Source organism: Abramis brama (assembly GCF_963993115.1).
Source record: "Abramis brama genome assembly, chromosome: 16".
Lineage (NCBI taxonomy): Eukaryota > Metazoa > Chordata > Actinopteri > Cypriniformes > Leuciscidae > Abramis > Abramis brama.
This window is the reverse complement of record NC_139978.1, coordinates 5,478,310-5,492,569: the sequence shown is the minus strand read 5'-3', so window position 1 is coordinate 5,492,569 and position 14,260 is coordinate 5,478,310. Positions and strand designations below refer to the sequence as shown.

The window sequence follows — 14,260 nt, the reverse complement described above, 5'->3', positions numbered from 1 at the left end:
GCTGTGCCATGTTGAGACACAACCCACGTAAAGTTGATAATTCCGCGAATAACTGCAATTGCAGATTTCGAACAGAGATGGCGACAAAGAGGAAAAACTGCGGCCTGCAGGTTTTATTATTACTTTATTTAAAATAAAAATTATAATAAGACTTGACTCCCCCCCCCCACAATTTCATGGTGAATTTAAGGCTGCAGGGGTCGAACAAACAAAAACAGTCGACTCATGGTTGGTTATTCTTCTCTTGAAAGCAGAACAAAAACCCCGTAGGCTAATAAATCTGACGGCGCCCTCTGGTGTTTGTCTTTTCAGGATGTTCCCACCAAGCTAGTGGCTAAAGCAGGACCTTTGCCGATGTCCGTGAGAGGCCACTGGTTCCTGAGCCCTCGGACGGAGTATTGTGTGGCAGTGCAGACCGCCATCAGACAGCCTGACGGAGACTATCAAGTGTCTGAGTGGAGCCAAGTGGTGGAGTTCTGCACCGGGGGTAAGCAGAGACGGGCTAACTGATGTTTAAAGGTGCTGTATAGGGATGGGAACCGAGAACCGGTTCTTCTTCAGAACCGGTGCCCAGTGAATCGATTCCTTGGAACCGTTAGCATGCCTGCTTAACGATTCCGCTTATCGGTTCCGCTCGTTCAAATGTGACACGACGTCACACACGTGCTGCGTTGTTTTGGTTCAGAACGTAGCAAACACTATGAGCAAACATGGCATCGAGGCAGAAGCGCTCTGACCGCGTCCTAACTACATGCGACGCGACGGCGCGACACGCGATAAAAAGTATCATTTTCCATGTTAATCAAAGTTTAACCAGCCGCGACACGCGACGATTCTATTTGAAACGGATCCTATTTTACTGCGACGTCGCGCTGGAACAACAATCTCAAAGTGTGGCAATGATAATATCAGGTAGCCTACTATTTTTGTGCTTTATTTAATGTTAAAAGCGTGTATAATGTGACTGAATATCATTTAGTGCTCCCAGCTTTGTAGCTGTAAAAACAACAATGGATAAGTCACATCAGATCTTGAAATTAAACAAATGGAAACAAAAACGTTCAAAATGTGAAGAAAACCCGTGTATTATTTGACAAAGATTGTTTTAGTAACTCAATAGCCTAATCCAAATGAGCACTGTTAATATTCCAAAAGACACAAGCTCTTCCTAAACTGTTTTCAGTCTGTGTTTTTAGTTTTTATAGCACATAAATGGCAGTTTTATTTATTTTTTTGTCCGGACCAATGAATGTGAAAATTGTCAATTTCCTAATCCTAAGGCACTCTTCTTGATAATCTTTCAAGGCACACAGGTTGAGAAACACTGCCCTAGGCTATAGGTCCCTGGACTTTACTTTGAGAAGTAGCTCACCTACTTTTAGGTTTGTTCTGAGGTTGCTACACATAATTTGTGTATACTCTGTGCTGTGTCTTCTGATCAGATATTAAAGCGAGTTAATACAAACAAATTTGTACTTATTCCCTCACCCAAAAAGAATCGATAAGAGAATCGATAAGGAATCGGATCGATAAGCAATATCGATAATGGAATCGGAATCGTTAAATTCTTATCAATTCCCATCCCTAGTGCTGTATGTAACTTTTTTACTCTACTAACGCTTAAAAATAGCATAATATGTTCGCATAAATTTAGGAAACTAAGTTCATATACTCGTTTCTCTGAAAACACTTCAACAGCCAGTTATTGTACTTTTTATTTTACACGTTCCGTGTTGTCAGTCGATTTTTGTTTTGGTCTGTGTGACTCCGCCCACTGCCAGTTCAGCCAATAGTATTTCGACACCCCGGGATGCCAGTTGGCGGGAAACACAGCGCATCACAGCCTTGGAAATGAGCAAACAAACTGGTCAGAGATTGCAGATTCCACACAACCGAAAAAGCCTCGATATCCATCTAAAAATCTCTATGAACGAGAGCATATTAAAACGCAGATAAGTCAACTCATTAACTTACAGTGTGTAAGTCTCCTCGGGTTTCGTCGTCAATTGTGCTCGCTCCTGTTGTGTGTCCTGAAACTGGCAACCCGCGTGAGCGTCGAGTCTGAGGAGGAGGGGGAAACAACGGTCTCTGAAATTTAGAATTTGGACTGCAGTACCTATTTCAACCACTAGCTGTCATTCTTACAGTCATTCTTACAGACAGCACCTTTAAATGTGTGTGATGTTTTCAGTGTTACAAGACTTTCATCAGAGACAACTGTAAAGATATTAGGATCTTAAAAAGAGTAAACACTGTGACTCTGTGGTGCTTTCAAATCATTTGTCTGTTTGTTTCAAGTGGTACTCACTGCAGAGTCAAATGACGACCAGCTCCTCCTCTCTGGAGCTCTAGTGAGGAGGAGCTACACGTAAGCTCCGCCCATTTGCTCTGCAGTGAGCAGCTTCTGTTTGTTTGAGCAGCACAGCAACAGGCTCAACCAATAGCGTAAGTTTGGGGGAGGGGCTAAGTTTGTCCAACCAATGGCAAACAGCTGGAGGCTTGGGAAACCTGTTCAGAAACAATTGTAATAGAGGGTTTGCATTGACATCACTTTCCCGCTGGAACACACTCCCTCAGCCGGACTGAGTGGCAGAAGAGCAGCTGAGTGACTGGAGTTAATAGGGGAAACTGCGAAAACACGAGAAAAACAAACAATATGAGTTTAAACTAAAGGCTGGACTCGATATAGTGTTCTTTACAACTTACCAAAGATCCAGTGATCCACGGATATTGACATGCCTCCAGGAATCGTGTTTCCTGACATTTATATGAGCCTGATTTCGACGCCGGGGAAATACATAAAGCAAATTTGCCTGTGAACTCTTTATATAAATACAATATAGGCAGATCTAAATCCAGGTGATCACTTATATCAATGTTATATACATCTTCATATCGTCCAGCACTAAAACTTTTATACTTTTTTGTCAGTGTTTCTTTAAAAACATCCAATTATGCAGAATATACGATGGTAAATATTTAATTGATGAGTTAATAATACAATAGGCTATATAGGGTATGATATTACCCCAAATTCAGCATAATGAGACAAAATTATAACTGCAAATCCAGTTGTTTCGCAGTGATCCATTTTCTTCTCTGTTCTGTAGCTTTCGGCAGTCTGTAAAAATATACCTCAGATTTCTTGTCAAATCTATTTGTACAGTCGATCTCAAAGCTCTTTCCCGTTTTAGATGTTTTGTGTGTTTCTTCGTTGAAAACCAATGCTGCCACTCAGTCTTTTTGCCACTCAGTGTGTGTAACCGCAGTCACTCCGGCTGGCGGTGACGTCACACACATACACCCTATATCTGCACCTCTAGAGGCACAGAAATAACATACTGCAGCAGAAGCACTTATGTTATACTCATAAATCATGGTTGTTAATGTGTTTTGTGCAGATTATGCCATGGATCATCTCCAGCAGCTGTTAGATAAAGCTCAGGCCGCTGCCGGGCGGCCGCTGAGGTTCTCCGTGTTTTACCGCAATCAGAGTCCTGAATACTTCCAGTATGTGAGGTTAGTGTCATCGATACTGCTTTCTACATATACAGTGAGGAAAATAAGTATTTGAACACCCTGCTATTTTACAAGTTCTCCCACTTGGAAATCATGGAGGGGTCTGAAATTGTCATCGTAGGTGCATGTCCACTGTGAGAGACATAATCTAAAAAAAAAATCCAGAAATCACAATATATGATTTTTTTAACTATTTATTTGTATGATACAGCTGCAAATAAGTATTTGAACACCTGTCTATCAGCTAGAATTCTGACCCTCAAAGACCTGTTAGTCTGCCTTTAAAATGTCCACCTCCACTCCATTTATTATCCTAAATTAGATGCACCTGTTTGAGGTTGTTAGCTGCATAAAGACACCTGTCCACCCCATACAATCAGTAAGAATCCAACTACTAACATGGCCAAGACCAAAGAGCTGTCATAATTCAGGGGCGGAAGCAATATGCAAGTAAACTCTTTTATTGTTGGTCAGAAGACACAGCAAAAACACACGGGTGGGCTGGTGGCGCAGGGACTTGATGGTCAGCGTGGAGGTGAAGACAGGTGACGGTGAATCCAGTGAAGTGAACATCCAACACGACGAACACCACGAAAACACCGAACAGGACACGATCTGGAACTGGAACAGGAACTGGAACCGGAAGAGCAGACGACGACAACACACTGAGGACACCAAAACCAACGATCTGACAGGGAAAGGAGAGTGCGATGAGTTTATATAGCAGAGATGATTGATGGTAGCTGATGAGGGGAATGAGATCAGGTGGAGTGCTGATCAACTGAACGAGCAGCCACGCCCACTCACACACACCCACACACACAAAACAACAAATACACGAGACACGAAGAAACCAGTGAATTCATGAACCGTGACAGTACCCCCTCTCCTAGGAACGCCTCCTGGCGTCCCCAGACTCCCTTACCTGTCGATTGTAATCATCGATAAGAGAGTGATCCAGGATGTCTCTGGCAGGAACCCAACTCCTCTCCTCCGGACCGTAACCCTCCCAGTCCACCAAGTACTGGAATCCGCGTCCCCTCCGCCTTGAGTCCAGAATGCGATTAACCGAATACGTAGGTTCCCCTTCTACGAGACGCGGCGGGGGGGGAACCGGGACGGGCGGATTAAACTGAGAACGAAACACGGGCTTGATTTTGGAAACATGGAAGACGGAATGAATCCTCCTGTACACTGGAGGGAGTTTGAGGCGGACTGCCACCGGGCTAATGATCTTGGTGACAGTGAATGGGCCAATAAATTTGGGAGCTAGCTTATTAGAGACGGAGCGGAGAGGAATGTTCTTAGTAGAAAGCCACACTTTTTGACCAACGACGTATACGGGAGGCTTAGACCGGTGGCGATCGGCTTTAGCCTTGGTGCGCGCTCCCGCTTGGAGTAGAGTCTCGCGGGCTCTAGTCCAAGTGTGGCGACACCTCTGGACAAAGGCGTGAGCGGAGGGGACCGCGACTTCGGATTCCAGACTAGGAAAAATTGGTGGCTGGTAACCTAGACTACACTTAAACGGCGATAGGCCCGTAGATGATACTGGTAACGAATTGTGGGCGTACTCCACCATTGACAGTCGTTGGCTCCATGAGGAAGGATTCTTGGAGACCAAACATCGCAACGTTCTCTCCAAATCCTGGTTGGCTCTCTCAGTTTGGCCATTGCTCTGGGGATGAAACCCTGAGGACAGACTAACAGTCGCACCCAGTAATCTACAAAATTCTTGCCAAAATTTGGACACAAATTGGGGTCCTCTGTCGGAGACCACGTCTGTCGGGAGGCCATGTAGCCGAAAGACGTGGTCAACGACTGTTACCGCTGTCTCCTTGGCTGAGGGTAATTTGGGCAAGGGAATGAAATGGACCGCCTTCGAGAATCGGTCCACCACGGTCAAAACTACCGTGTTACCCTGAGAGGGTGGGAGGGCGGTGATAAAATCTAGAGCGATGTGGGACCAGGGTCTCGAAGGGATCGGCAGCGGTTGAAGGAGCCCATCTGGGGGTCGATTGGAAGTCTTACCAGTGGCACAAACTGAGCAAGCCAAAACAAAACTGTGAACGTCACTAGCCATACGTGGCCACCAAAATCGTTGCTTAACTAAAGACGTGGTACGACTGACTCCTGGATGACAAGCCACATTGGAACAATGACCCCACTGAATGACGTTGGACCGTAATTGCTCTGGCACAAATAACCGGTTCGGTGGACAACCGGGCGGAGGCGTTACCCCTTCTAAGGCCGTTCTGACCTTCGATTCGACCTCCCATGAGAGTGTGGAGACAATTAGGGACTCCGGAAAAATGCACTCGGGAGTAGACGGGCGATCGGAATGGTCAAAAATACGTGACAAAGAATCGGGCTTGATGTTTTTGGAGCCCGGGCGGTACGAGAGAGTAAAGTCAAAACGTCCGAAAAAAAGTGCCCACCGAGCCTGCCTAGAGTTCAATCTTTTAGCGGTTCTAATGTATTCCAGATTCTTATGATCAGTCCATACGATAAAAGGTACCCCCGACCCTTCTAACCAGTGACGCCACTCTTCCAATGCTAACTTGACTGCCAACAACTCTCTGTTACCAATATCATAATTACGTTCGGCAGGGGACAAACGATGAGACAAAAACGCGCACGGATGCATTCTGTCGTCTGTAGGAGAACGTTGGGATAACACTGCACCTACCCCCACCTCTGACGCGTCGACCTCCACCATGAACTGACGTGATGGATCAGGGGTAACTAGGATGGGGGCTGAAACAAAGCGGCCTTTCAGTTTGGCAAACGCAGCCTCGGCTGCGTCTGACCACCTGAACGTAGTTCTGGGGGAGGTCAAGGCGGTCAGAGGTGAGGCTAGTTGGCTGAAATTGCGAATGAACCGCCGGTAAAAATTGGCGAACCCCAGAAACCTCTGTAGGGCCTTACGGGAATCCGGACTTGGCCAATCCACCACAGCCTTAACCTTCTCAGGATCCATACGCATCCCCTCAGACGACACAATGTACCCTAAGAAAGGAACAGACTGTGCATGAAAAGCGCATTTCTCCGCCTTGACAAAAAGACCATTCTCTAACAACCTCTGAAGCACTCGTCTGACGTGCTGAACATGTTCCTGGAGAGACGAAGAAAAAATCAATATGTCATCCAGGTAGACATAAATGAACTGATCGACCATGTCTCTCAGCACGTCATTGACGAGTGCCTGGAAGACTGCTGGACTATTGGACAGCCCAAAAGGCATAACCAAATATTCAAAGTGCCCCCTGGGGGTGTTAAACGCAGTCTTCCATTCATCCCCCTTCCTGATGCGGACCAAATGATAAGCGTTACGTAAGTCCAGTTTTGTGAAGACCGACGCTCCCTGCAACCTCTCGAAGGCTGAAGACATCAACGGCAAAGGATAAGTATTCTTTACCGTGATGTTATTCAGCCCTCGGTAATCAATGCAAGGTCGCAGAGAACCGTCCTTCTTCCCCACAAAAAAGAACCCCGCCCCCGCAGGAGAAGAGGAAGGTCGGATGAATTTGGATGCCAGAGAATCAGAAATATATTTCTCCATGGCCTCCCTCTCGGGAATAGATAGAGAGTAAAGCTTGCCTTTAGGCGGAGACGTACCTGGCAGTAGATCTATTGCACAGTCATAGGGACGATGCGGAGGGAGAGAAGCAGCCCGAGACTTACTGAACACTTCCTTCAGGTCCAGATACTCCGCGGGCACGTTTGATAAATCCACTGCCTCCTCCTGAAAAGCAGAAACAACAACAGACGGACAGGCAGACGCAAGACAGGACTCATGACAAAAACTGCTCCACTCCAACACTGATCTCTGCTGCCAGTCAATCTTGGGGTTATGCTTGATTAGCCAGGGGTGACCGAGAACGACAGGTGCAAGGGGGGAGTCCAGGATGTAAAATGAGGTAGTCTCTGTGTGATTGCCGGATACAGTGAGTGTAATGGGTCCAGTGGTGAATGCGATGGTGGGAAGGGCTTGACCATTGAGGGCGTGCACAGCAATGGAATGGGTGAGTGGTAACAGGGGAGCGTGAATCTTGTGAGCGAATGTGTAGTCCATGAAGTTACCTTCTGCCCCGGAATCCAAAAGTGCAAGACAGTCGTGAGTGTTGGCTGACCATCTAAGTCTTACCGGAAGGAGAGTAGATGTTGATGAGGTCTTCTCAGCGGAGATCCCACCCGACAGTAGCCTCAGATTTACTGCCGGGCTTGCCCTTTTACCGGGCAGTTGTAAGCGAAGTGACCAGCAGTCCCACAGTACAGGCAAAGGCCCTGGGATCTCCGCCTTTCCTTCTCCTCCCGGGAAAGCCGAGCTCGCCCGACCTGCATGGGCTCGTGATCGTAGACGGGGCTGACCGCGTCCCCGCCGCTGGCTTGCGTGGTCTCCACGGTGGTTGAAGCCCGAACCGGTAACTTCATCCGTTCAACACGAGAGAGACGAGAATCCACGCGAAGTGCCAGGTCGATGAGTCCGTTGAGTGTAGCGGGTAAATCCAACGCGTAGATTTCTCTCAGGACGCGGTCAGCCAGCCCATGCAGGAACATGTCCCACTGCGCTTCCTCGTTCCATTGACACTCAGCCGCCAAGGTCCGGAACTCAATGGCATAATCTGATACGGATCTGCTTCCTTGCTTGAGATCCGCCAGGGTTCGTGCTGCTTCTCTTCCCGCGACCGCGCGGTCAAACACCATCTTCATCTCGGCGGCGAGTGTCTGGAACGAGGCACAACACGGATCTTGATTCTCCCACACCGCCGTCCCCCACAGAGCTGCCCTCCCAGTCAGCAGTGTGAGTACGAATGCCACTTTGCTTTGTTCTGTGGCAAATGTTCTGGGTTGCAGAGAGAAATGCATAGTACAGCGTGTTAGAAAAGCTCTGCAAAAATTCGGCTCACCACTGTAGGGTTCAGGGACCGGTAGACGGGGTTCGGACTGGGAGGCGCTTGATGGTGGAACTGGGGGAGCGGCCGGTGTGGGTGGTGGCGCAGTGGGAGCTCGTAGATGTTGAAGCTGCTGGGTGAGCTCGGACACCTGCGCCACGAGAGCTTGAATGGCCCGACCCGACTCCGTAGATGTCCTCTCTTGAGCCTCTATCCGAGAAATGGTTACTCTGATGAAGTCATCAAGCGAAGAGGATCCACTTGCTGCTCCCATCGTCTGGTCAGATCGTTCTGTCATAATTCAGGGGCGGAAGCAATATGCAAGTAAACTCTTTTATTGTTGGTCAGAAGACACAGCAAAAACACACGGGTGGGCTGGTGGCGCAGGGACTTGATGGTCAGCGTGGAGGTGAAGACAGGTGACGGTGAATCCAGTGAAGTGAACATCCAACACGACGAACACCACGAAAACACCGAACAGGACACGATCTGGAACTGGAACAGGAACTGGAACCGGAAGAGCAGACGACGACAACACACTGAGGACACCAAAACCAACGATCTGACAGGGAAAGGAGAGTGCGATGAGTTTATATAGCAGAGATGATTGATGGTAGCTGATGAGGGGAATGAGATCAGGTGGAGTGCTGATCAACTGAACGAGCAGCCACGCCCACTCACACACACCCACACACACAAAACAACAAATACACGAGACACGAAGAAACCAGTGAATTCATGAACCGTGACAAGAGCTGTCCAAAGACACTAGAGACAAAATTGTACACCTCCACAAGGCTGGAAAGGGCTACAGGGAAATTGCCAAGCAGCTTGGTGAAAAAAGGTCCACTGTTGGAGCAATCATTAGAAAATGGAAGAAGCTAAACATGACTGTCAATCTCCCTCGGACTGGGGCTCCATGCAAGATCTCACCTCGTGGGGTCTCAATGATCCTAAGAAAGGTGAGAAATCAGCCCAGAACTACACGGGAGGAGCTGGTCAATGACCTGAAAAGAGCTGGGACCACCGTTTCCAAGGTTACTGTTGGTAATACACTAAGACGTCATGGTTTGAAATCATGCATGGCACGGAAGGTTCCCCTGCTTAAACCAGCACATGTCAAGGCCCGTCTTAAGTTTGCCAATGACCATTTGGATGATCCAGAGGAGTCATGGGAGAAAGTCATGTGGTCAGATGAGACCAAAATATAACTTTTTGGTCATAATTCCACTAAACGTGTTTGGAGGAAGAAGAATGATGAGTACCATCCCAAGAACACCATCCCTACTGTGAAGCATGGGGGTGGTAGCATCATGCTTTGGGGGTGTTTTTCTGCACATGGGACAGGGCGACTGCACTGTATTAAGGAGAGGATGACCGGGGCCATGTATTGCGAGATTTTGGGGAACAACCTCCTTCCCTCAGTTAGAGCATTGAAGATGGGTCGAGGCTGGGTCTTCCAACATGACAATGACCCGAAGCACACAGCCAGGATAACCAAGGAGTGGCTCTGTAAGAAGCATATCAAGGTTCTGGCGTGGCCTAGCCAGTCTCCAGACCTAAACCCAATAGAGAATCTTTGGAGGGAGCTCAAACTCCGTGTTTCTCAGCGACAGCCCAGAAACCTGACTGATCTAGAGAAGATCTGTGTGGAGGAGTGGGCCAAAATCCCTCCTGCAGTGTGTGCAAACCTGGTGAAAAACTACAGGAAACGTTTGACCTCTGTAATTCCAAACAAAGGCTACTGTACCAAATATTAACATTGATTTTCTCAGGTGTTCAAATACTTATTTGCAGCTGTATCATACAAATAAATAGTTAAAAAATCATACATTGTGATTTCTGGATTTTTTTTTTTTTAGATTATGTCTCTCACAGTGGACATGCACCTACGATGACAATTTCAGACCCCTCCATGATTTCTAAGTGGGAGAACTTGCAAAATAGCAGGGTGTTCAAATACTTATTTTCCTCACTGTATAATACGCTAATATAGTGCATGTATAAAGAAAAATTCATTTCTCTGGTGAACTAACATGCTGTGGACACTAAATGACTTGCCTGGTTTAAATACTGCTACGTGAGATATTATTCTCAAGCTGTTTTATTGATGTCTTTCTGCATTTGAAACACCAGTTGAGAGATTACAAAGCATATGCATAGTTGTACTGCATCTCAATTCGCTCTCTTATACTACGCCCTAACAGTATCTACTGTGTTTGTGAAGAAAAAGTGCATACTTTTGAGTGTGTAGCAGAAGAGTAGACAAGCTTTGGGACATACTATCACATCATACAATAGCGTTGCTCTCTGTTGCTCTCTGTCACTTCCTGTCACGTAAACTGACCTGTCAATCATCTTGTCAAAGATAAAATCCTCCACTTTTAATTTAATTTAATTTCCTACTGTATCATAGAGAAATGCAGAAGCACGTTGATCTGCAGTCGCGGTTCTTTCATGCGGAGACTCCTCATATTCATGCATAATAATGCATTTAAAAGTTAATGGCCAAACGGATCTTTAGAAAAGCCCACATTGTTGCAGATGAAATATAACACGGATAACATTAAATAAATATTTTTTATCAGCTTAAATGTTGATTATTAGTCACTCAAACCCCTTTATCTACACGTCTGTTTCGCACATCAGCCATATTTTGTAGTTTTCTGAACGCTTCTTCCTCATGTTTGTAGTTCTGAACTGAATCTTCCTCCAAAGCGCAATGGGTTGTGGGTAACATTAGCTTTTATAGTGAGCACGGATCCACACTTCGGAAATAGTAGAGCATCCAGGGACTTCTGGCATACTCTCTTCAACATGCTATGCTTTGGGACACACTTATTATAATTTCACATACTCTTTAGGATGGACAGTATGGACATCGAGACGTAGGGATAGTCTCTTCTTCACTTTTTCCTGTTGTGGCGGTTAGCAAACAGCGTTGCATTACCGCGCGCCCCACTTCTGGATTGTAGTGTGGATCGCCTGCGACTGATTGTATTCGTTGTCTGACTGTAAGCACCAAACCATGACTTCCGTACCGTGACAGTTCGGGACGAATACATCATGTACCGTTACATACACCTCTAATATGCACTGATAATAAGATCAATAAACATGCATTGTGTAAGAAAGGGTGAATTTTCATGTCATGCCGACTTTAGTGTTGTATTATTGATTATTCTCTCCATAGATCAGAGTGTGGAGGAGCAATGCTCCCATCTTTCAAAGACAACAGTGGAAGTCACGGCTGATTTTTTTGTAAACAAATATATTGTACTTGGCCTATTCAATTCCTAAAAAAGTGGGTCGTGACTTGATGACCACGGGGAAATGTGGGTCCCATGGCCAAACGAGTTGAGAACCACTGTTATAAAGCTATTCAAAACATCATTCAGTGCAAATTGCGATAAGCGTAATAAATAATCGCAATTACAATTTCAAAGGAATAATCGACAATTATGATTTTGGTCATAATCGTGCAGCCCTAGTTACACCCCTAATACGCACAGATAAATTGTTCACAATATGCATTCTGTAAAAAAAAGGGTGAATTTTCATTTCATGCCGACTTCAGTTTTGACATTTAAGATTTAGTGTTGTATTATTGATTATTCTCTCTCCATAGATCGGAGTGTGGAGGTGCAATGCTCCCGTCTTTCAAAGACAACAGTGGAAGTCACGGCTCGCCGATCAACGGAAAGCTGCGCGGCGTCTTCCTCAGCTGCAACACCGAGTTCGACACCGGCCTCCCTCCGAAAGACTCCCCGTACGGGCCTTTACGCTTCCAGATCTCTGCCGAACGTCTCCTCAACCCGAGCACAAACCTCTACTTCGCTGACTTCTACTGCATGTACACAGCGTACCACTATGTGGTGCTGGTGCTGGCCCCTGCTGGATCGGAGGGGGACGACTTCTGCAAGACCCGGCTTCCACGACTGGACCTAACAGCCAATCCCTTCCTGACGTACACGGCCGGAGACGTTCCCGTGTTCTGTCACGCCAGCGATGTGATTCTGGAGGTGTTGTTCACAGAGCCTTTGCTTCTGGAGAACGGGATCCTGGCTCAGATCAGTGGCCGTCCGCAACTCATGAGCCTCTCCACTGCCGACGCCAAAAAAGACCCGAGCTGTAAGGTGTGCAATATCAGTGTGGGACGCTGAACCACACTGTAAAAAAATATTGTTGGTTTAACTTAAAAAAGTAAGTTACCTGGTTGCCTTAAAATGTTGAGTTCATTGAAATTAAAAATTTTAGTTAATGCAATGAAGGGATTATTTTAATCAATAGAAACTCAAAATATTATGTAATCTGAACCACACTAATTATCTAAATTGATTTGACAAAAGATAAAAAGTTGTGATAACAAATAATGAAAGTATTTTTTTACAGTGTGTGAATGCATGCTGTCATTTAAAGTGCAACCGGAAAAAAACTTCACTTTTTCATCACTTGCTGTGATTTGGAAATGGACGTTATCATTAGAAGCCGGATAAACATTCACACTGTGGGATTTGTTTTGGAACATGCCAAAGGTTTTCACAGAAAGAGGAAAGAGTAAATAATGAGAACTGAATGAGGTCTTGGTCTGATAGACTCGCCACTTGTTATGAAACCGAGCCATAAGGCCTGTGAGTCAACGGCTCAGAGCTTGAAGGGACAGTTCACCCAAAAATGTTTCATCTTTTACTCATCATGTCTTTTATTGAAAGTCTTCTGAGGTGATAACTTGTATGAGTCAGTCTCAGCTATAAATCCACTTCTTTAAATGAATAGTTCACCCAAGAAATGAAAATTATCCCATGATGTACTCTCCCTCAAGCCATCCTAGGTGTATATGACTTTCTTTTTTCAGCCAAACACAATAAGAGTTATATTAATATCCTGACTCTTCCCAGCCTTATTATAGTAGTGATAAACTCTATGACAGACATTAGCAGATTTATAATGGGAGTGAATGGTACCTGAGATTTTGAAGCCCAAAAAAGTGCATCCATCCATCATAAAAGTAATCCATACGACCCAAGGGGGTTAATAAAGGCCTTCTGAAGCCAAGTGTCGGGTCAGAGGTCACTCTTCGGCCAGATCTACGTACTGCCGTTACCCAAAGCCATTGATTATAGTTTATAAAGTTACAAATATGGATATTTTTCTTACAAAAACACATGACTTCGCTTCAGAAGGCCTTTATTAACCACCTTGTATGGATTATTTTTATGATGGATGGATGCGCTTCTTTGGGCTTCAAAATCTCAAGCACCATTCACTCCCATTATAAATCTGGGAAGAGCCGGGATATTAATATAACTCTTATTGTGTTTGGCTGAAAGAAGAAAGTCATATACACATAGGATGGCTTGAGGGAGAGTAAATTATAAGATAATTTTAATTTTTGGGTGAACTAAACCCTTTAAGACTAATCATGTGTAAATCATATCTAATGAATTATGTAAGTGATTATCTTTATTTTTATATTAAGTTATTTGAGGTGTCAGAGTCTAATCCCTGGTTTTGAACCATCTGTAATCAATATGAATCTCATGAGTATTTGTGTCTGTTGAAATATATATAAATGTTAAATTAATTGTACAGAATGCTTTAACAAAATAAATAAATAAAACACTTCTGAAACTTTATGCATATTATTTTTGAATGTTGTTTGGGTGAGAATGAATGTATTTCAGTTCAGCTCTCAACAAGGACAGTGGTCATTATGGAACATACAATATTGGAAAAAGCTTATTAAAATGTGGTACTTGTTAACTCGTACTCGCTATTTTTTTAGCAGTGATTTTGACAGATTACACAAATAGTGATGCATTGTAACTTTTTAAATGTAATTCTCACTC

The 14,260-nt window shown here is 45.1% G+C and overlaps 1 protein-coding gene across 1 annotated transcript in view; it reads left to right on the top strand.

Moving 5' to 3' along the window:
• phyhip (phytanoyl-CoA 2-hydroxylase interacting protein) overlaps positions 1–14,045 on the top strand; it is a 28,565-nt gene extending 14,520 nt beyond the window's left edge. The window contains exons 3-5 of the mRNA XM_084138332.1: positions 313–487; positions 3,402–3,519; positions 12,040–14,045. Coding sequence (XP_083994458.1) covers positions 313–487; positions 3,402–3,519; positions 12,040–12,574 — 828 coding nt within the window. The 3' untranslated portion in view covers positions 12,575–14,045. The remainder of the gene's footprint in view (positions 1–312; positions 488–3,401; positions 3,520–12,039) is intronic.
• Positions 14,046–14,260: the final 215 nt, after the last annotated feature.